The 22,205-nt window shown below is 35.8% G+C and overlaps 1 protein-coding gene across 1 annotated transcript in view; it reads left to right on the forward strand.

The window, feature by feature from the left end:
- Positions 1-22,205, forward strand: part of TRHDE (thyrotropin releasing hormone degrading enzyme) — a 382,185-nt gene that overhangs the window by 260,035 nt on the left and 99,945 nt on the right. Inside the window, exon 7 of the mRNA XM_004752417.3 lies at positions 10,645-10,710. Within this exon, the coding sequence (XP_004752474.2) occupies positions 10,645-10,710 (66 nt within the window). The remainder of the gene's footprint in view (positions 1-10,644; positions 10,711-22,205) is intronic.

The following is a 22,205-nucleotide window of genomic DNA, read 5'->3' on the forward strand; positions in this document are numbered from 1 at the left end:
TTTATATATTAATTTTGACATTTTTATTTTATTTTATTTTTTTTAAATGTTATTTATTTATTAAGCTTAGGTATATCTTTACACCCACTTAGCTTTTCTTTTTTGTTTTTTTAATTTTTTATTTTTTATAAACATATATTTTTATCCCCAGGGGTAAAGGTCTGTGAATCACCAGGTTTACACACTTCACAGCACTCACCAAATCACATACCCTCCCCAATGTCCAAATCCCACCCCCTTCTCCCAAACCCCCTCCCCCCAGCAAACCTCAGTTTGTTTTGTGAGATTAACAGTCACTTATGGTTTGTCTCCCTCCCAATCCCATCTTGTTTCATTTATTCTTCTTCTACCCACTTAAGCCTCCATGTTGCATCACCACTTCCTCATATCAGGGAGATCATATGATAGTTGTCTTTCTCTGCTTGACTTATTTCGCTAAGCATGATACGCTCTAGTTCCATCCATTTTGTTGCAAATGGCAAGATTTCATTTCTTTTGATGGCTGCATAGTATTCCATTGTGTATATATACCACATCTTCTTGATCCATTCATCTGTTGACGGACATCTAGGTTCTTTCCATAGTTTGGCTATTGTGGACATTGCTGCTATAAACATTCGGGTGCATGTGCCCCTTTGGATCACTACGTTTGTATCTTTAGGGTAAATACCCAATAGTGCAATTGCTGGGTCATAGGGCAGTTCTATTTTCAACATTTTGAGGAACCTCCATGCTGTTTTCCAGAGTGGCTGCACCAGCTTGCATTCCCACCAACAGTGGAGGAGGGTTCCCCTTTCTCCGCATCCTCGCCAGCATCAATCATTTCCTGACTTGTTGATTTTAGCCATTCTGACTGGTGTGAGGTGATATCTCATTGTGGTTTTGATTTGTATTTCCCTGATGCCGAGTGATATGGAGCACTTTTTCATGTGTCTGTTGGCCATCTGGATGTCTTCTTTGCAGAAATGTCTGTTCATGTCCTCTGCCCATTTCTTGATTGGATTATTTGTTCTTTGGGTGTTGAGTTTGCTAAATTCTTTATAGATTCTGGACACTAGTCCTTTATCTGATATGTCGTTTGCAAATATCTTCTCCCATTCTGTCAGTTGTCTTTTGATTTTGTTAACTGTTTCCTTTGCTGTGCAAAAGCTTTTGATCTTGATGAAATCCCAATAGTTCATTTTTTCCCTTGCTTCCCTTGCCTTTTGCGTTGTTCCTAGGAAGATGTTGCTGCGGCAGAGGTCGAAGAGGTTGCTGCCCGTGTTCTCCTCAAGGATTTTGATGGATTCCTTTCGTACATTGAGGTCCTTCATCCATTTTGAGTCTATTTTTGTGTGTGGTGTAAGGAAATGGTCCAATTTCATTTTTCTGCATGTGGCTGTCCAATTTTCCCAGCACCATTTATTGAAGAGGCTGTCTTTTTTCCATTGGACATTCTTTCCTGCTTTGTCGAAGATTAGTTGACCATAGATTTGAGGGTCTATTTCTGGGCTCTCTATTCTGTTCCATTGATCTATGTGTCTGTTTTTGTGCCAGTACCATGCTGTAATTTTGACATTTTTATAATAACTCTTCCTAGCTTAGTAAGAAATATAGTTCTTCATAGTTAGTTCCTTGTGTCAGTTTTATGACTTTTTTTCATGAAAGTGCTAATTTTTAATTTCTCCAGATAATATTTGGTTTTGTCATATTCGTATATTTTGTTTTTGAGAATGAGACTCTTTGAAAATTACTTATTTTAATTAGTTTTTACTAATATATATCAATTCTAGATTTTTATCTACTGATCTGTGTCAGTCAACCCTGTTGCACTCTTATTGACATTATAGACTAATTCTATGCATTTGTTTGGATTTCTGTGGGGGATTTTTACATCATCTCTGAATAATACTAATTTGTTGCTTCCTGGCTATCTTTTGCTTCATATTTCTGTTGTTACTTGTTCTGTTGTGCTGTTGAATATAAGTATTAATAGAGTCCATTTTTTTTTTCTTTACCATTTTAAGGAAAATGCATATAATGATTCACTATCAGTGTATTTTTTGAAGATGTCCTTTTTTTTTTTAAAGATTTTATTTATTTATTTGACAGACAGAGATCACAAGTAGGCAGAGAGGCAGGCAGAGAGAGAGGAAAGCAGGTTCCCTGCTGAACAGAGAGCCTGATATGGGGCTCGATCCCAGGACCCTGGGATCATGACCTGAGCCGAAGGCAGAGGCTTTAACCCACTGAGCCACCCAGGCACCCCGAAGATGTCCTTTAAAGTGTTAATGAATTCCCATCTTTTCCTACTTTACTAAGGTGTATTATTTTGAATGAATTCTAAGTCATAGCAAATGTTTTCACACATATAATGAGATCATTATATAGTTTATCTCTTTTAGTCCATTAATGGGATGAATTGCATCCATATAATTTTTGCTATTAAACCATTATTAAGGGGCGCCTGGGTGGCTCAGTGGGTTAAAGCCTCTGCCTTCGGCTCAGGTCATGATCCCAGGGTCCTGGGATCGAGCCCCGCATCGGGCTCTCTGCTCACCAGGGAGCCTGCTTCCCCCTCTCTCTCTGCCTGTCTCTCTGCCTGCTTGTGATCTCTGTCAAATAAATAAATAAAATCTTTAAAAAAAAATAAACCATTATTAAATTTCTAGGATAAACACTTCTATTTAAACTCTACTTTTAAAGTCTCTCTCTTCCTCCATTTTATGTACATTCTATGTACATACATTATTTGTTGTATTATAGAATACATATAAAATATATAACCAAGTTGCATTTTATAGTGTGTAAGTGGGATTTATCCCAGAAATTTTATATCTATGTATCCTTACATGATCAAAATGAGACTAGAGTATCATTTACTGTGTCCAATTTGCCTATCAGTTACACAAACATCATAAAAAATGCTAAGGTTTTGCTCTCTTTTATTTCCTTTTAGTTATTTGTATAAGACAAGGGTAACATGTTACAGAATTTCCTTTAAAGTTGAGTTGCCTGTAAAACTGGTATGGGTGTGTGTGTGTGTGTGTGTTTCTATTTTTTATTAATGATTAGTATTTTTACTTCTTGGGTCATTTTTGACAACTTTGTAGTTTTATAGAAAATACTTTTTATCTAGGTTTTCATATTTAGTAGCATGCTGTTATAGTATTCTCTATTTTTAATTCTTTCAGTAGGTATGTGCCCATTTTTATTTCTAATATTGTTCATTTGATGTATTTTATATTTTCTTCCCCCTTGATCAATTTTTTCTCCAGCACTTTCCTATTTGTCTTTGTGTTCATGTGGTTATTTTATTTTTCATTTCTCAACCATTTCTTTATTCTCTATTCTGTTAGTTTCTGTTCTTATGTTACATCCCTCCATGAACATTCATTTGAATTTACAGTATTGTTATGTTTCAAATTTCTTTAATTGAATGCTTTCATGTAATTGCTATTTCAGACACTGTTGAAAGCTCCCTGTTTTCTTTGTCTCTGGATCTGTGGTCCTCATTTTTGGTTTCCTACTGACTTAAATATAGATTGCACTGTTTGAATATCATTGCCTGAGAATAGTAAAAATTAAAAGTTCCCAGTTGTAGAGGAGATGCTGAATTTTATTACAAGGAAGATTGAGATCTATATGTTGGCTCCAAGCTCGTGGTTTGGATTGCTGATTTGAAAACAGCAAATAGTTGGTGGACACTTTGCTTAGCAGGGAATAGCTTTCACTGGCAATGGATAAATTATAGCATTGACAGCTAACAGGTGTGCCAATAATAAGTCTAAATGACATGACCTGCATCCAGTTGTGGAAAGAAGAACAGTCATATGAAACAATTAGTGAGTGATGTAAAATAATTTGATAAATTGTGTAGTGAGGCTTAAAGGATTTATGACTGCAATAGAGAGAAAAACGTTGAGGGCTAACATTTTGGAATGTATTCTTTGACAGTAAGGGCTTTCCCTGTGCTTTTGAATAATGTACAGGACTTAGAACACAAGATTGAGAAAGAATATTATTGCTATTGGAGTAAATACTATGATTAAAACATGAAAATATAAAGTTGGCCCATGGGATCATGAAAAGATCAGCTTAACTAGAGTAGAAGCTGATTATTTGGTCATATGGGGAAAATGTGTCGGTAGGCAATGGTAAGTTTCATTCTGTATGGGATTTATGGGCTACCCTAAGAAATGTGTTAAAAAGCAGATTTTGGGGGTAGGGAGCTGACATAAAATTGATGGTAATGATGAAGGCAATGATAGTAACTACATACTTTTGTGGAAGTATATTATATGGCAAACATTTTTTCAAGTGCTTCCTATAAATGATTTAAGTGAATACTTAGAAGAATCTTGAGGTCACTATCACCTTCACCAGCAGCATCCCAGCAGCATTGTCATCATCAGTAGTGGTAGTGAATGCTGTGAGATTTTAATACAGGTCATCTAACTTGCCTAAACTTTTCCATCTAGTAGATGACAGAGCTAGGACTTTCAGCAAACATCCTTCTTCAGAAGTAATTATTAAAATTAGTCTGCTGTGGTCCATAGAATGGACTTGAGAAAAAGAATGGATCTGGGATTTCTTGGGAAGCGGTAGTATAATTCAGTTCCGCAGTGTTAGAGTCTTGGCCTTAGGAAGTAAAACATCAAAGAGGACCTCGGGCTTCCAAGCATGGGTGACTGGAGCAACGGGACATTAAGTCTGCTTTCTTATAGTAACCTTTTGTTTTTTACCTTTTTTGTCCTTTTTTTCCTCTTCTTCCATTCTCTTGCCCCATCAGCTTTTCTTTTTGGTAGTCAATTTATGAGTGAGCGTTATATAAGATTAGGTATTTATTTTTTTTCTTCCTCAGATCCTAAATATAGCTATCATTCTGTTGGAAAAAGCAAAGGAAAAGATCATAATTTTGAAAAACCGTGATGGATTTAAGATAGGCTTTTACTCCAGAGCAAAAACCATTCTTCAGTACCAAATGATGTGAGAACACTATGTTATCTCCACATGTCTAAGTTTAATGCACAGACATCATTTAGGAATTTACATTTTAGGGGTGCCTGTGTGGCTCAGATGGTTAGGTATCTGCCTTCTGCTCAGGTCATGGGATGGAGCCCCATGTTGGGCTCCTTGCTCAGTGGGAAGTCTGCTTCTCCCTCTGACTCTGGCTCTATCCAACTCCCCACCTGTGTTATGAGCTCTCTCTCTCTTTTGGATGAATAAATAAAATCTTTTTTAAAAAAGAAATTTACATTTTAAAAGTACTTTGATTTAGAATCAATGGACGAATCCTTCCAGTAACTTAAATAATAACAAGAAAGTCTTACCTCCTAGGTTTCTCTGCTAATCAAAGAACTCAACAACTGAAAAGATGAAACCAAGTCTGGAGACAAGTTCTAGTAATTACTAACCCTGTGTAAACTTTGGATAAATGACTTTATTCTTTGGCTTCAGTCACTCCTGTATGTAAACTGAATGTAATGATTCCTTACCTGCTTCTCTACCAAAGAAGGGCAAACACATCTGTAATGAGGAATGTAGGAATATACCCACTAAAAGGTTTTCTGTGAGAGGAGTAAGAAGGGGGAAGATCTGGTTTTGGTGTGTGTCTTAGTTATTATTAGAGTATACTCATGGCCAATTTATTTCAGTGACCTCTGTTCCAACAATTTACACTTGTTTGGACCTCAGTATTTAAAGTTGTCCCACTGGGTCAGATTTCTAAGAAGAAGACATTGTGGTGTTTGAGATATTTATTTGGGAAAGGAGCCCAAGAAGGTAGTTAGGGTCTCCTTAAGACTGTACTTCAGGGTGGCTAAGTCAGTTAAGCATCTGCCTTCGGCTCAGGTCCTGATCCCAGGGTACTGAGATGGAGCCCTGCATTGGGTTCCTGCTCAGTGAGGAGCCTACTTCTCCCTCTCCCTCTGTTTACTGCTCCCCTGTTTGTGCTCTCTGTCAAATAAATAAATAAATAAAATCTTAAAACAAACAGACAAACAAACAAAAATACACTGCAGGAAGATAGGGAAGGAAGAAGCACTGGGTTGTAAGAGTTTCAGATTACAGCCCAGTTGTGGAAACATTCATCCAGGCCAGTGGAGACTCCTTGAGGCAGAATTTCCTGCTGTAGGGGTCCCTGTCTCAGTGGAATGGGCCCACCTTAATTCCACCATTGTGGTTAGTCATTGGCTGGGAGTACACTGAGGAAAGCATTGCTTTCATGGTGGCAAGTGCAGAGGGCCAAGAGTAGAAATTTTGAGCACTGCATTTTCATGGCTGCCATATCCACACATAGCTTGGGATAAAAGATATCACTATTTTTAACCTTGCTAGTATTTTACTCTTACTTAACCTGTCCTAAACTAGCTTTGTGACTCCTTATCTATCTATATGTTCTGTTATGCCAGCCAATTTATGTCTTCTAATTCATCCCCACTCCTGGACTTACTGATCAACTGTTTCAACTATGTCTCATTGAATTAGATTTCCCTTCATCCTCTTTTGGGAACATCTACTAGTTCCAAGAAATGAGTAATTCTAAGAATTTCCTTTCTTTTTTTAATTTCTTGCTGTATCCAGTGTTTCTAAAGAGTATCATGTAACTATTTTGATTAAGGATCAAGATAATATAAACCACTTTGGTTAAGAATACTGATTTTGGACTTGGATATAAATGGATTTCTAATCCTAACTCCATAACTTACTACTTAGGTTAATTTGGACAATTACACAACTTTTCAAGCCTCAATTTTCTGATCTGACAAATAAGATAATGATATTTTCCCTATTGGGAAATAGGGAATATTTCCCTATTCCCAGTATTGCGAATATGGCATATAGAAGGTGCTTAATGAATGAAAGTTACATTATTAATCATTTCAACTAGGACTTGGGAATTTTCTGCACATTTCCACATTCTAGATTCCCTACTACCTTTTTACTAGAGTTACTTCAAACCTAGCTTCACTCTTTCCGATTCACATAATCTTGGAACCATATCCCCTACATTACTGAGAAGTGACAGGCCATCAATTATTCAGTATTTTTTGAGAACCTACTATGTGCCAGGAACTATTTTTTTTGCAATGCGTTTATAGCAGTGACTCAGACAAACCAAGTGTTCAACTTGATGAAACAACACAATTCCTCAACTTCTGTGTAATATATTTCAAAATGTCTTATTTATCTTTACTTGCCTTTTCTGCTTTAATCCTGTCTCACAGGAAGATTGTCCTTATTGTTTTCAATATTCACCATAATTCCTTTCTTACCCAGCTATCCTATAATCTTGGTCTGAAAACTCTTTCTTGATCTACTGTGTGTTCACTCTCTGTCTCCACTAGATCATCTTTTTCTTTGCCTAAAATTTTCTCCCATAATCTTACAAAGAGAAACACAAACCTCATGTGGACATGCGTATTGCTTTTTCTTTCTTCCTTCTGTTTCCATTGTTTTTCATTCTGGCTTTCACACCAAGTCTACTTAAATAACTTTCTCTTAAACGTGACCTACTATGGCTTTCTCAGCTATTTTTTCTTTTGAAATCTGAAGCACTTATTCTTAAAACATGTCTTAAAACATGACACTACTTAAACCCAGTGCTACTTCTGTTTTTTGTCACAATGTGTCATCCTTTGCTCTTAATTCCATTTCTTCACTGACTTTCTCGGCATATGTTAAAGGAATAATGTTAGTTGAGAAGATCTTCCTCTCTTTCAGAGTGATTACTTAACACTAATGCCCACTGATAAAGCAGTTAAACTGTGTCTCCCGGCTGACTGGTCTTCAAGAATACAAAGTAATTGCTGTACTTTTACCAATTTCTCTTTCTCTGTCATCCAGTTATAATGTTAAGAGAACACCTTCTCTGAGCCAGGCACAGAGAGCAGGGGGACCTAACGGACCCAGTCCTTTCTCTGGAGATGTCTACTCTCTATAAGACTGGCATGCATACAGATGACTACAGTGTAAAATGAAAGAAATCTAGTAGAGAACTTATCTGAAATTTAAGTGTTAGCAGAGAACTTATATGAAAAAAAGTATTCCATATAGAAGAATTAGTACATGAAGAATATGTTTGTAAGTATACTTTTTTGGAATATTCTTTATGAAACCTTAAAAGAAATCAGTAGCTTCCATCCTTATATCATCCTGAACCTTAGTATAGCAAATGCAATGTTAGGTTTTCTTGATCAAGTCTTAAAATTATAAAAATCTTGCAGAAATAGTATATTTATTTCCCATAAATCTATTGAGGCTATCTAAAATCCATTTTGTTTGAATGTGTCTAGAATTTTGTATAGCAGGTGAATATAATTTACAATATTTTAAATGGTATTTGCTTGGTGAAAGCAGTGTTTTAAAGACATGCTGAAAGGGGATTTAGTGTTTTCTTAAAAAAAAAAAAGTTTGTGGTGAGTTATGCCTATGTTAAGATGTGTGATCTTTGTTATAATCCAGACCTAGTAGGTGCTCAGTATATGTTGTCTGAATGATAACAGTTGGAGAGCCCATCTGTCTATGCAGTTCTATGATATAAGGATTCTCAAAATTTAGCTGTGGAAAGAAAAGGCTAGTTAAATATAGAAGAGTGCATGCTACTCCGGGGAATTTTAAATATTCAAGTGGGCAACACAGACATATTTTCTAAAAGTTAACTCAATTACACGGTATAATAATAAAAGAAGTCCAGTGGTATTATATAACTTTTAAATATTTCTACGTTTTATTTCCTGTTAACGCTCAACCCAGACAGGAAAACGGGTACATTCTTTATGATTAGAAAGGGCTCTTGTGCCATTAGACCATGCTAAATTGATAGTTTTTATAGCCTGACAAGAGACCAAGTCATCATTACCTGGAGGGAAACACTTAAATCATCTGAAGATAGCTATTCTGTTCTGAAGGAAAGTTTGAGTTGACTGCTTGAGATTCTAAGTTTCACTTCCCAAGTGGCAAGGGTTAGTTTTGCTGCAGAATTGACAGTTTCTACCCTCTGGGTGGGTACATTAGACTGGGAAATGTATAGGAGGAGAGCTTGTCAAGGAAATTCAAGGAGCAGAGATGATAAGTTCTAGAGGGAATTCTAACCTGGTCCTCTGATTGAATCATAAATGCTTATATTTTATGGACTTACACAAGTGTCCAGAAGATAAAGAGGAAGAAGCCAAAGAAAGAGCAAAAAGTAGAAGGTGTGGGAGGAAAATATATCAGAAGAGGCATAAAACTCTATGGCTTGTCCAGCTTATCATTTGTTGAGCTGTGAATAAAATACCAATTTGAAGAGCATTGTTGGTGACGATTGAAATTTTTTGAGACATTTCTTGAATGGCGATTCATGGAGCCTGAGTACTGGATTGCATTAAAATTCCAGAGTTATAGGAAACAATTTTTAACAAACAATAGAAATGCATTTTTGTGACTGAACTGGCTGCCACAGTTCAGTTCCCGGCAGGATGAACCCATGTGTAGTTCTAATGATTCTCTCATAAAAAACAAATGACAAGTAAGAAATGAGTCGTTGGAGGGTATGAATTTGTAAACGAGCATGAAGTGGAGTATGTAATCATCAAGGGACTTTTTTTCCCACTAAAACCAGGCTATCATTTATATTTATACTTTTGCAGCTTATAACCCATCGCTTTATACTTCAAACAACTTAGTGCAGACTAAAACATCTTCTTGACGTCTTCTGTATATTTCACATACAAATTCACGATTATCCAGGCTTAATTATCATTTGGAATGTTTCATATTGATTACATGTCTATCCTTTCTCACTGATATTGTTCCACTGTATTATTATACTTGTGATAGGTGAGGTGAACTCTTAAACTAGTATTTTCTTCTATTATTCTAAATATTTATACTGATCACATGTTTTTCCTGCACATAGGGGGCTACATCCAGCCTCTAAACAAAGTAGGCAGGAAATAAAAATAATTATATAATACTGATCACTAACATTCATATCACGGTTACTGTTTTTCAGACCCAGTTCGCCTTACATATTGTAATTCATGTAAGCTTCAGAACAATTACATGACATAAAGCCTAGTATAGGCTACACTTTATAAGGTGACACAAGTGAGGAATAGAGAGGTTAAATAATTTTCCTGAGTACGTATGGCAAGATAAGTGTCGGAACCAGGATTTGAACCCAAGCAGTCTCAATACTCTCCACTTTTATAGCTCAACTTCTAGTGGAGCCAGAGGTAGAGTAAGTACCTATGAGACTCTAAAGCTCTATTTTAATATGATTATTTATTAACAGGGGTATCCCTCTCTTACTAGATTATGAGCTTGTAGGAACAAGGACCATGTTTTATTAACTCCATCATAGGCAGTGTTCAATAAAAATTTTATTACTCCTAAATTACAGCTTATTTTTGCCTTGAGATACTCACTCTATCCAGGAGACTGTCCAGAAGTCACTGGTTTTATATCCATGGAACTTTTAGATCCACAAAACAAATAGTCCATTGTTATCTGCAAGGTGGGATATTGTATTCATGATTCTCTTGTTTCTTTTCTAAGAATACAATAGCATGATGGAAGCAGATTTTTTAATGGATATAGGATAATTATTGAATTATGTTATTTGATTAATTTTTTCCCCTTTCTTTCTTTCTTTTTCTTTTTAAATACTTTTTCCTACAGGGTGCTGCTCTAATTAGAATGCTGGCTAATTTTATGGGCCATTCAGTATTTCAAAGGGGTTTGCAAGTGAGTAAAACATTTTATACTTTTTCTTAACATTTTCCTTGTCAATATATTTATTTTAAAGATATTTCACAGCTTGAGAAATTGCCAATACAAAATTGCTGCCTTTGATGGAAAACTTTAAGATGAATAAGGTAAGCAGAGTCTTTCCGTATGACAAACGAAAGTGGTAGATAGTATTCTCACTGTATCAACTGGTAGAACTTGAAGAGTTATGCAATTTAGATCTGTTCAATATACATTTTTAAATTGAAGTATTTTTCAAATATGTGAGATTCCAAATAATCGGTATAAGATGCTCTAAAAGCCTACCTCACTTTTCCTTCGGTATAAAAGTTAATATAAAGTGAAAATAAATTATGTTAAACTTAAAATCTTAATGCTGGTTTTTCAGACTTGTTCTTTTATGTTGCTGTTGTTTTACTGTTGATATACATAAATTGTTATTTGTTCTGAATATATTTAAATGTTTTTAAAATTGGAAATATGTTTTAAAATAAACAAAAAACCCCAGTGTTATCAGACTGCATTTTAAGTATGAAGTATGTAATCTAAGAGTGATTCTTTAAAAAGGAGGGCCCTTAAACACTTTAAAGCATACACAAATATAGAAAAATAGAACTTTTATTCCATTGAATCTGTTGAAGTAAATCATGTTTCAAGCAGCTGTGATTGATGAATTATTTATGATGCATTCTGCTACTTAGAAGTGTCCTTTAAAGTAAATTGATGTTCACCTGAAATACAATTATGGTAAGACAGAGAGAGCAATCAATCTTATCTGTTCTTAGTAAGCTTTTCATTTTGAAATTTAAATAAACTACGTATGGGATTAGGTCATATCTTAGTAGTATAATTCTATCTTTACCTAAAATAAACTAAAAGATAAAATACAAAGCAAGAGTTGAATATGTTATGACAAAGTTACATATACTTAACAGAATGAAGAAAAAAAATATAAATTTGTTGGAGACTAATTTCCCTTAGAAAATATTCTTACAGATTTGTTCCAGCAGGGGTTGAAATTTACTTTAATCATCTCTTTCCATTCGGGACACCTTCAGAATAGCTGAATTCTATTGAACCTGTTTGCTGGATGCTGAAGTCTCTATTCTGATCACATAGTTGGGAAAATCTTTTTTCTCAAGGAGTGCCCTCCATGAATACCAACTGTCTGGAGGAATGTCCTTCCTATCCCCAATCCTTTGTTTTTCCCCCATTGAAATTGTAGTATGACAGTTCCAGAAAATATCTAAGCTTTCATAAGGGCAACACAAATTGAATTTGATTTCCTGGCAGCAAGTTGATGTGAAATCACTTTCTGTATAAAATTTTTATTGTTTTTCTTCATCTGGATTTGCTCAGCAGATTGAACAACTCTAGTTATATTATTTGGGAAGGATTACTGCTTTGCAAAGTTTTTCTTTATCCTGTCGCTTTTTTGGTGGTATGCAAAAATATATCAATTTTTTGTACACCCTGTACTACTGACTCAGTCTCTTCAGTTTTATCTGAAAAGGAATATAGCCTTGGACTCCTATTATAGTAAACTTTTATTAAATATGTGCCTTTATGCTCTGATACATGAAGTGGTTAATTTTCAACTGAGGGGACTCTATGTTTGTCAACATTGCATTTCATTTGCCTGTGACATCTCATTGATCAGAAAGATCTGTATCCTTCAGTACTTTGCTTGCAGCTTTATTTATACTCATCACTCAAACTGATTTAGTGTATCATCAGCAGTTTGGATTAGTTTACAGTAGATCCCTATGTCTAGGTGATAAATTATCATCTCTTGTGCATGAAGATGTATGGGGTACATTTTGGAAATGACCTCCTGAACAGACCGTTTGTGTCATGGTGTTGAGCGGTCACTGAGTTGATTTAATGTATTTCCCATCCACAAGGCTCTGGGGAGTCTTGGTTTACATGTTGTTGTAGGTGCTAATCTGGACTGTCAATGCTTACCTTTGCTGGAAAATCCATTAACTGTTTTTACATTAACCGTGGCTATTTCTATGTTGGCAAATAGAAGTTTATGTTGAAGACAGACCCAGGGTTAGTTTTGTAGTCAATCACAGATTGGAAAATAGTATTTTTTCATATATATTTTCTCTCTCCTTTTTTTCCCCCCTTCCTTCTTCCCTCTGTTTTTCTTGCCTTTCCTTTCCTCCTTTTTTTCTTCATTTTTTACTAAGACCTTTCATGTTCTGCATAGGAACAATCTTATGCTGGAGGTTTCTAGTAAAATTTGTGCTCTCTTACAGTTTTTATATCCTCACGACTCATCCTAAACACTTTTCGAAACAAGGCTAATATTTTTTACAAAGACAACCAGAAATATATTAAATATATACAGTTGAACCTTGAACAATGAAGAGGTTAGGGGAACTGACCCCCTCACACCCCCTGACACAGCCAAAAATCTTCATATAAATTTGATGATCAAAAACTTAACTATGAGTAGCTTACTGTTGACTGGAAGACTTACTGATAACATAAACAGTCAATTGACACATTTTGTATGTTCTGTTATATACTATTTTCTTACAGTAAAGCATGCTGGAGAAAAAGGGTTATCAAATATTAAAGACAAGAAAATACCTCAATAATACTATACGATAAAAAATCCACGTATAAGTGGACCTGTGTAGTTCAAACCCATGTTGTTCAAGGGTCAACTGTATGCATTATATAATATACACAATATAAAATTTACAATCTAATATAAATAATTATTAATATGTAATAAATATTGATAGCTATAAAATAATTTATATAAATATAATACTTATATATTAAATGTAATAAAAGTAATATAGAAAGGTAGTAGGTTTCTTGAAAATTTCTGGATCAATTCAAATATTTGTATTTAACTTACAAAGTATCTGAGTATCAATTCAAATATATTCATCTACCTTTTGTATTATCTTGTATCACTTCACCCATATATTCCACAGCAGGAAGGCACTCTAGAGACTTTTTGAGGAAAGTTCTATTCCTAGTAACCATTTGATTCATTTAATCATCTATTAGAAAGTCTAATAAATAGTTTCTTTTTTTAAAAGATTTTTATTTATTTATTTGACACAGAGAGAGAGAGAGAGACAGTGAGAGAGGGGACACAAGCAGAGGGAGTGGTAGAGGGAGAAGCAGACCTCCTGTGAAGCAGGGAGCCCAATGGGGCCTCGATCCCAGGACCCTGGGATCGGGACCTGAGCTGAAAGCAGATATTTAATGACTGAGCCACCCAGGTGCCCCCTAATAAATAGTTTCATACAGAATAATCACAGCTTTCCTTGGTCTGGTCTTCTTGATTTTTTTTTTTTTGTTTAATTCCCTTGTTTCTTAAATTTTATTTGATGCTTAAATGGTTCATTTTGACATAGTTTTAAAATTAATTGCCTCCCATTCAAGTACTAACCAGGCCTCACCCTGGTTAGCTTCCAAGATCAGATGAGATTGAGCGCAAGCAAGGTGTTTACCCCAAAGATACAAATATAGTGATCTGAAGCGGCATCTGTACCCCAGTGTTTATAGCAGCAATGTCCACAATAGCTAAACTGTGGAAAGAGCCCATATGCATTGACAGATGAATGAATAAAGAAGATATGGTGTATACATATATAATATTAATATTAATATCATAATATTAATATTCATCTATATGAATATTAATGCAGCCATCAAAAATGAAATCTTGGCATTTGCAGTGATGTTGATGGAACTAGAGGGTATTATGCTAAGCAAAATAAGTCTATCAGAGAAAGATAATTATCATATGAACTAACTGATACGCAGAATTTAAGAAAGAAGGCAGAGGATCGTAAAGGAAGAGAGGAAAAAATGAAACTGTGAAACCAGAGAGGGAGACAAACCATAAGAGATTCTCTTAGGAAACAAACTGAGGGTTGCTGGAAGAGTAGGGGAGATGGGCATTGTGTTGTGGTGAGTGTTGTGTGTTGTGTAGGACAGATGAATCACAGACCTACATCCCTGAAACAAATAATGCATTATACACTAAAAATAAATAAAATAAATAAATAAAATTGCCTCAAAAACTTCTCTTTGTAGTATATAGATAGTATATACAGTTATATATATAGATAGTATGTATAGTTCTAAAATAGCTATAGATAGTTATACACAGTTATAAATAGACAGTATATATAGTTTTAAAATATTAGTCCTGCCTACCATTAATAAGTCGGCTTCTGTTTTGATGTCTAAATTGAAAATGAAATGTGGAGCAAATCAAGCATGAACCCTTGTTGCATTAGGTATGTCCTCATATGAGGTATGAGGTATGTCCTCATAAGTAATATAATACCTCTTATGAGGTATGTCCTCATAAGTAATATATTTTTAAAACGTAGATATGTTTATAGTTTTGCAAACTCTGTCTCTACTGTTTTACATAAGCCATTTCCCAGAATAATAGCTCATATATTTTGGGAAGCATGAGGCAATGAAAATGATTCTCATTTTTGTTTCCAATTAATGCTGGGCTTTCTACAAATCATGAAATCTTCTCGATTCCTGACTCCAAGGTTATAAAATGCAAGAGTTGGACTAAATACTCTCTTAAGATTTTTTTCATCTTTCAGATTCTCCAAATGTAAGATTTATTTAATGCATTTTTTTTTTTACTAGTTAGACAATTTGGGTTTGATACTTTAATTTGGGAACAACTATTTTGATAGAAAAATTTGTAAACCAGATGTGCAAAAGTGAGTGACTCCCTATTCTGGAATCTTTAGTTATTATCTGAATATTAAGGCTAATGGCCTTCAATGTGCATAGTGCTGTAACTATAGTCAAACCAGACCAGCAGTTTTTGTTACAGGGAATTTTTGCTGGCAATGTTTCCTTTTGCCTACTGCTAAGAAACTGCTTCTATTTCCCTTGCTTTTTAGTTATCTTTGGTATTTTGTTATACTTTCATATTTTGCACTGGATACTTTACATGTTTATGATGAAGCTACAGTTGTCTCAGATGACATTTTCTACAGACTTTTTGAAATTTCTTGGTGATTTTTAGTGTATATGCTATCTTTTCTAAAGTAAAAATTTCTACTTATATTCCTGGAATCAGCTGGAGTCAACTGTCCTTGTGGGTCTGATGGCATTGAGATATATTGGATGTTGGTTTTGAGAATCAGCATGCCCCCCTCTCCCCCAGTGAGTGTGCCATTATCAGAAATTCAAACTAGTGATAACTAACTTTTCCAGAGACAGGAAGAGCTGCTTTTGACCCCAAAAGAGGCTCAGTGGAATTTATACTTTCAAGGTCCCCGTCCCAATTCCCTCCTGTCAGAAATAGCCTTTGTAAAGGCTTTATAAAGCCTCAAAGACTTTGTAATTCTGTATGCTCTGGTAATGTCCTGTTGAAGCAATTATTTGTTTTCCCAAAAAGCCTCTTCTTCAATTTAGACAACTACAGATGATAATTTAAGAAACTGGTTGACCCTGAAAACCATAGTTTACCAGAACCTTATTACCCATGTTCAGTGATATTACCTCATCTAAATATAATCAAGGCACAAATCTAGATTGTAGATTCCCATCGTTGAGGGTCTATTTCCTGGAACATACCACTCCTGGCCCATGATACAGTAGCAAAACCAAATCCATTCTAGGTCTTTTAAAAGAAAGGGATTTAACACAGAGTATATAAATTTTCTAAAATACTGTTGGAAGGGTTAGAGGAGTAAATGTCAGGAAAGCTCCTGCTAGATTTCAGAAAATCAAGATATTTAGTTTTCACAAAGAACTGATGATACCTATACACTCAGTATAGTTCTACTTAGGTTTGGGAAGTGAGTGAAACTAGATGGGTTTGTTCAATCCATAGTCTTTATCCAGAAGTGCTTTGAAAGACTTTCTTCTGTTGGCTTGGGTAACACTGTGGTCTCCTGAGTGTGGTTATAGTTCACTCCGTCTTCAAACCATAATACTGGTTAAGTATTGCTGAATCTTTCAGCAGTCCTTACATCTTTTTATTTCCTGGGTATCTGATTGTTTCAGTGCCTATTTGTTAATTTTCATCCACATGTAGTAATGTTTATGCATATGATCAGTAAATTAAGATGTACTTCTTTTACTGTGTGGTTTTTATTTTTTTTTTTACTGTGTTTTTATAACTTAAGTTCCCATAGCTCAAATCCTCATTCTATTTAAGTACTATGCTTATTTCTGAAGTGATTCAAGTAATGATTCTTTCAGAAAGAATTTTTTTTACATGGCATTGACCTTTCTTATTTCATTTTTTACATGTCTTAATCTCCAGGTTATATTTTCTCCTTTTCTCTTATTTTTCTGGAAATAAAAGAATAAAGCTATAATTATGAAACCCTCAGATAACATTGATTGGCTCAGTAGCTATTAAAAAATAATTATTACATAGTACTGTTGCTTTTTCTTTTTAAACAAAACAATATTGTTATAATGATTTGAACCTCACGACATCATTTTTCATGTTATTTATTATAAGTCAACATCAGGGAAATGAAATTGTGAAGAAACATCATTATTAAGCTTGATATAAACTCAAAACTTGAAATCCATGTCAGAAAATGAGTTACCTTCTTTCTCAACCAATAAGGGTAATTCAATATCATCTAAAATGTAGTTGAATAAAAAAAGATTTCCCCTGATTAGTATTTAACTGCTCTTTTCCATAAGATAACCCAGAACAAGATGTTTGGCTCCAATTATCAGGGTAGAAATTGCTTATGCAAATCAATGTAAGGCAATGAGGTGTGGATAAAAAGCAAAAGGGAAATATCATTATTATTGGTTTGTGCTCATAAAATTCTGATAGCCTGAAGGTAATGACAGGCACAAAGCCAGAGGGATTATTAGTAGCAACAACATACTCAATAACTTGTGTTCCAGTGAGAAGTTCTATGTTAACATGTGTACAAAGGATTTTTATTCAATAACTTCCAGCTTGTATTTCTGAGAGAACGTTTTTTCTCTCACATGTAGTTTTTTCGGAAAAATGAAAAGTCATAGAATAATAGAGGAACAGAGACAGTGTGTCGAAGTTCATTTCCTTTCTGAAGAGGTAGTACTGTGTTTTCATCCAGATGATAACTGAATCATGATTAATCTAAAATGAATAACCACCGGCAGCTTTTGCTCAAATTTCTCCGTGTTTCACTTAAATCACTGGGCAGTTTTAGTTATATTAGAGGGAGAAGGTTAACACTTCTCACTAATTTGTTGTGATCACTCAATACCATATGATAATAGTGCTATCATTGCTGGTGTTTTTAGTTGTTGGATTTGACCTAATTAGCATTTAACTTATATAGACCTAACTAGAAAGCTAAAATTATTGAGAATACTAATATAGAAAAATATTAATTATATAGATTTGAGAATCAAGAATACAATCTCAATAAAAAGCAAATACTTTAAAAATTAGATAGCAGCAGTTATTCATATTTCTCAATCAGAGAGAAATAGCTTCCATTTCATCAGTTTCAACTCATTTGTTTATATACAGCTACTTATCGAATCCTTATCATTTTGCCTTTGAGTTCAATATTGTTAACTGACCACTATGACTACATAGCATTAGCTAAAAAGCCCTTATTATTAATGACAAATATCTCTATTTGGTCATCCTGCAGGCATTTACCCAGCTCAATAGGAAGTCTTAGAAAGTTATATTTATTGGTTTTCTTTTACCTGTTAAGGGCTCAGGATATTTTATACATTTTAGCTATATAGAGTTGATCCTATAAAATGATATCTTAGATAACCTTATTTATTTTTTTAATTTATTTTTTATTTATTTTCAACATAACAGTATTCATTAGTTTTGCACCACACCCAGTGCTCCATGCAATCCGTGCCCCCTAACACCCACCACCTGGTACCCCAACCTCCCACCCCCCACCCCTTCAAAACCCTCAGACTGTTTTTGAGAGTCCATAGTCTCTCATGATTCACCTCCCCTTCCAATTTCCCCCAATTCCCTTCTCCTCTCTAACTCCCCATGTCCTCCATGCCATTTGTTATGCTCCACAAATAAGTGAAACCATATTTAAATTGTATCTGTGAAATTTTTAGACACCTTTGGTTGACGAGTGGATATATTTGTATGTGGATATGTGTGCAAACGTACACCAGTCTCTAAATCTGCATTGCTATGGGTACACCGAACTGCAAAGTGTCTCTCACTCCTTGAGGACTGTACCAATTGATTAGATCGCTAGTGCAGGACACGGTAAACTTGCTTCCCAGGCATCTGTTTCCCTGACCTGTTATAATGCCTACGTCAGCAGTTTTCTTTCTTTTCCTCTGTTAATTTCTTTTTCTTTTCCTTTAATGTTCTCTTTTCAGAACCTTCATGTAATAGCCTAGAACCACATATCTGGCAATGTTGTACGTTTTGATGCAAAAAGAACCTTACTGAGTTGGGAAGGTGGTTTTTCTCATTACTCATGTTTCCTTAACTGCTTGGTGATGCTATTATATAGGTTAATACTGGGTGTGCCATAATATATTTAGTTTTTTCCTTGTTTGTGAACATCCAGATCACTTTCCAGTTTCTGTTAAATGAACAATACTGTCATGGTCTTCAAATGATAGATTTTTCCTATTACATTTTGGTTGTCTCTTCATATCCACTTCTGGAATCACATTCTTAATTTTTCTTCCAGTACATAGAAGTAGAAGTAAAGTTTGAAAATTCTTTTTATAATGCACTAAGCAAACAGCCTTAGGTCTTACTTTCCAAAATAATTTTCTTACTAATTTCATAAATAAAAAAAACTTACCCAATTGCTATCTCAGTGTTTATGTTTTTTTTTAATCACAAATGATGTTGGAAACACTTCATATATTCTCTTGTATTTCACTTTTTGGTGATATAATCACCCACGTTCCTACCCATTTGAAGATTGAAGGTTTACTCCCTTTTTCATAATTTTGTATAAATGACTATACAGTAAAAATAATAAACCATAACATATTTACTACACATTATTTTTTCCCCATGATTCTAAGTATCTTAGTATTATGGTGAAAAAGCCCATGTTATAAATTAGTGGCTTAGGAGGAGTGCTAAAGACCTAAGTTATATATTTGGAAAATGCCTTACAAAAGGTTCAAGTCTATTCAAAACATTTGGCTCAGGGGGTTAAAGCCTCTGCCTTCGGCTCAGGTCATGATTCCAGGGTCCTGGGATCGAGCCACACATTGGACTTTCTGCTCAGCAGGAGCCTGCTTCCTTCTCTCTCTCTCTCTGCCTCCTTGTGATCTCTGTCTGTCAAATAAATAAATAAAATCTTTAAAGCAACAACAACAGCAACAACACAAACCCATTTGGTCTACCTCTGGTTTTTTTTGTCCATGGAGGAGGGGGATCCGTGCTAGTATGACACACAAAGAAATGGCGATGTTCATTTGTCATCCTGAATCTCATTGCCTCTTGCAATCAGGCTCTTATATTCACTTGTTCTTTCCTGCTCAAGGTCTCTCCCTGTGATTATTTCACAGATCATTTTTTCCCCCTGAAACATAGCTCATTATAGTGCTAAGATTTTTCCTTAATGCTTTGTGGTAATAAACCAAAATTCTGATTTCACTTCCTGCACCAGCTGTGCTTTGTTTTAGACCCACAGCACATGTTGCTCCCCTATCAGGCATGTTCGGTTATTCATTTATTCCACACAAACTTATTATATACCCACTTTATGTCAGACACTGTGGTAAGTACCGAGTGTTCAGGGCATGCCGCCCCCAGCAGAGATGGCCCCTGATCTCACAAATCATATGTAACAGGATAAGATTGACCCTAAACAGGAAAAAAGCAAATACATATATATTTACTAAATGCGAGAAATGCTGGGAAGGAAGAAAATAGAATGCTGTGAGGGAACATATGGGCAGATGGGTCAGGCAATTTTAGATTGGGCGCTCAGGAACTCCTTAAGAAGAAGGCATCCATACTGAGGTCTGGAGGCCAAGAGAAACCTGGGAGAGGAAGGAGATCATTCTGGAAATATAGAACGGCTTGTGCAAAGGGCTGAGGCCAAGGACTGAGCAACTTCCAGGGAAAGAACGAAGCTGGTGTGGCTCAGCCGAGTCGGTAAGGAGAGAGAAGGTAGGAGAGGAAGGCCGGAAGTAGTCACGCAGTACCAAGTGCTAAGAAGGCTGGATTTTATTCTGAGTGCAGCGGGCTGCTATTAAACAGTTTTAAACTGGGATGTGATGTGGTTCTATTTATATTTAAAATAGTTATTTGGCAACTTATAATAATACATGGGGAGTGGGGCAATCAGCATACCAAGACAGGAATCGGGTAATAAAATTAGGAAGATATTTGAAGATTCAGGTGAGAGGTGATGGCAACATAAATAGTCAGTAAATACACAGAGACGTGGATTCACAGTGTTTTTTGAAGGTCCCGTGGAGGGATCTGGGGATAGATGGGGTAATGGGTATATGCATGAGAGGTGAGGAAGAGGGGGGACCTGAGAATGTTTCGGGGGCAAAGGCCAGGAAACAAGCCCTGCGGGTCTTGAACAACTGGAGGCTGAGAGAAGGGGAGGGTCCCAAGGCTAGAGATGGAGATGCAGCAGCAGGAGAGGCAGGCAGGGCACCAAGAGTGTGGTGTCACCCAAGTCAAGAAGAAAGCTTATTTCAAGAAAGTGATCGATGAGGTTAAATGCAACTGAGCGGTGGAGTAAAGACTGAAAAGTGTTTCTTTTGGCAGCTTGCCAATTTATTGATTATCTCTGGAATGGCTTAAAGAGTGCATGGGTTTTTGTCTGAGTGGAAATAGGCCTGGAGAGTAAAATTTAAAGAAATTTGCCAAGGAAAGAGATCAGAAAACCAGGGTAGGTTGTTAGAGGAGGATAAGGCTAAAGAAAGTTTTTGTTTTGTTTCGTTTTTAAAGATGGGGGACCGTGGATGTGAGGGCGATCTGGCTGCGACATCTGTCACCCCATTGATCGCCAGGGTTGATTCGGCTGATCTGGCTGTCTAGGCGGGTGTCCCCTTCCTCCCTCACCGCTCCATGTGCGTCCCTCCCGAAGCTGCGCACTCGGTCAAGAGGACGACCTTCCCCGATAGAGGAGAGGACCGTTCTTCGGTCAAGGGTATACGAGTAGCTGCGCTCCCCTGCTAGAACCTCCAAACAAGCTCTCAAAGATGGGGGACCATTGTACAAATTAGGCTGGTGGAGAAGGAGTCAGGAGAGGAAAAGCTTAATGGACAGAAACTAGAGAAGTGACTGGGACGTTTGTCCTTGCGAAGGTAAAGTAACTGGTCTCTGATAAGAGATACACCAGTAAATTTAGGGATTTGGAAATGGGAACATGAGGGAGTTCCTTTCTGATGAATTCTATTTTTTTCTATTTTTTTTAAAGCAAAGTCAGTAGCTAAAATTGGGGGGTAAGCCTGGGCAGGAAAGAGGTTTGGAGATTGAAGGTTGGGAAGAGTAGATGGCATGACTGTTGTATTGAGTGCCTATTTGA

Source organism: Mustela putorius, unplaced genomic scaffold, assembly GCF_011764305.1.
Source record: "Mustela putorius furo isolate JIRA1106 unplaced genomic scaffold, ASM1176430v1.1 tig00537227_pilon_pilon_pilon, whole genome shotgun sequence".
Lineage (NCBI taxonomy): Eukaryota > Metazoa > Chordata > Mammalia > Carnivora > Mustelidae > Mustela > Mustela putorius.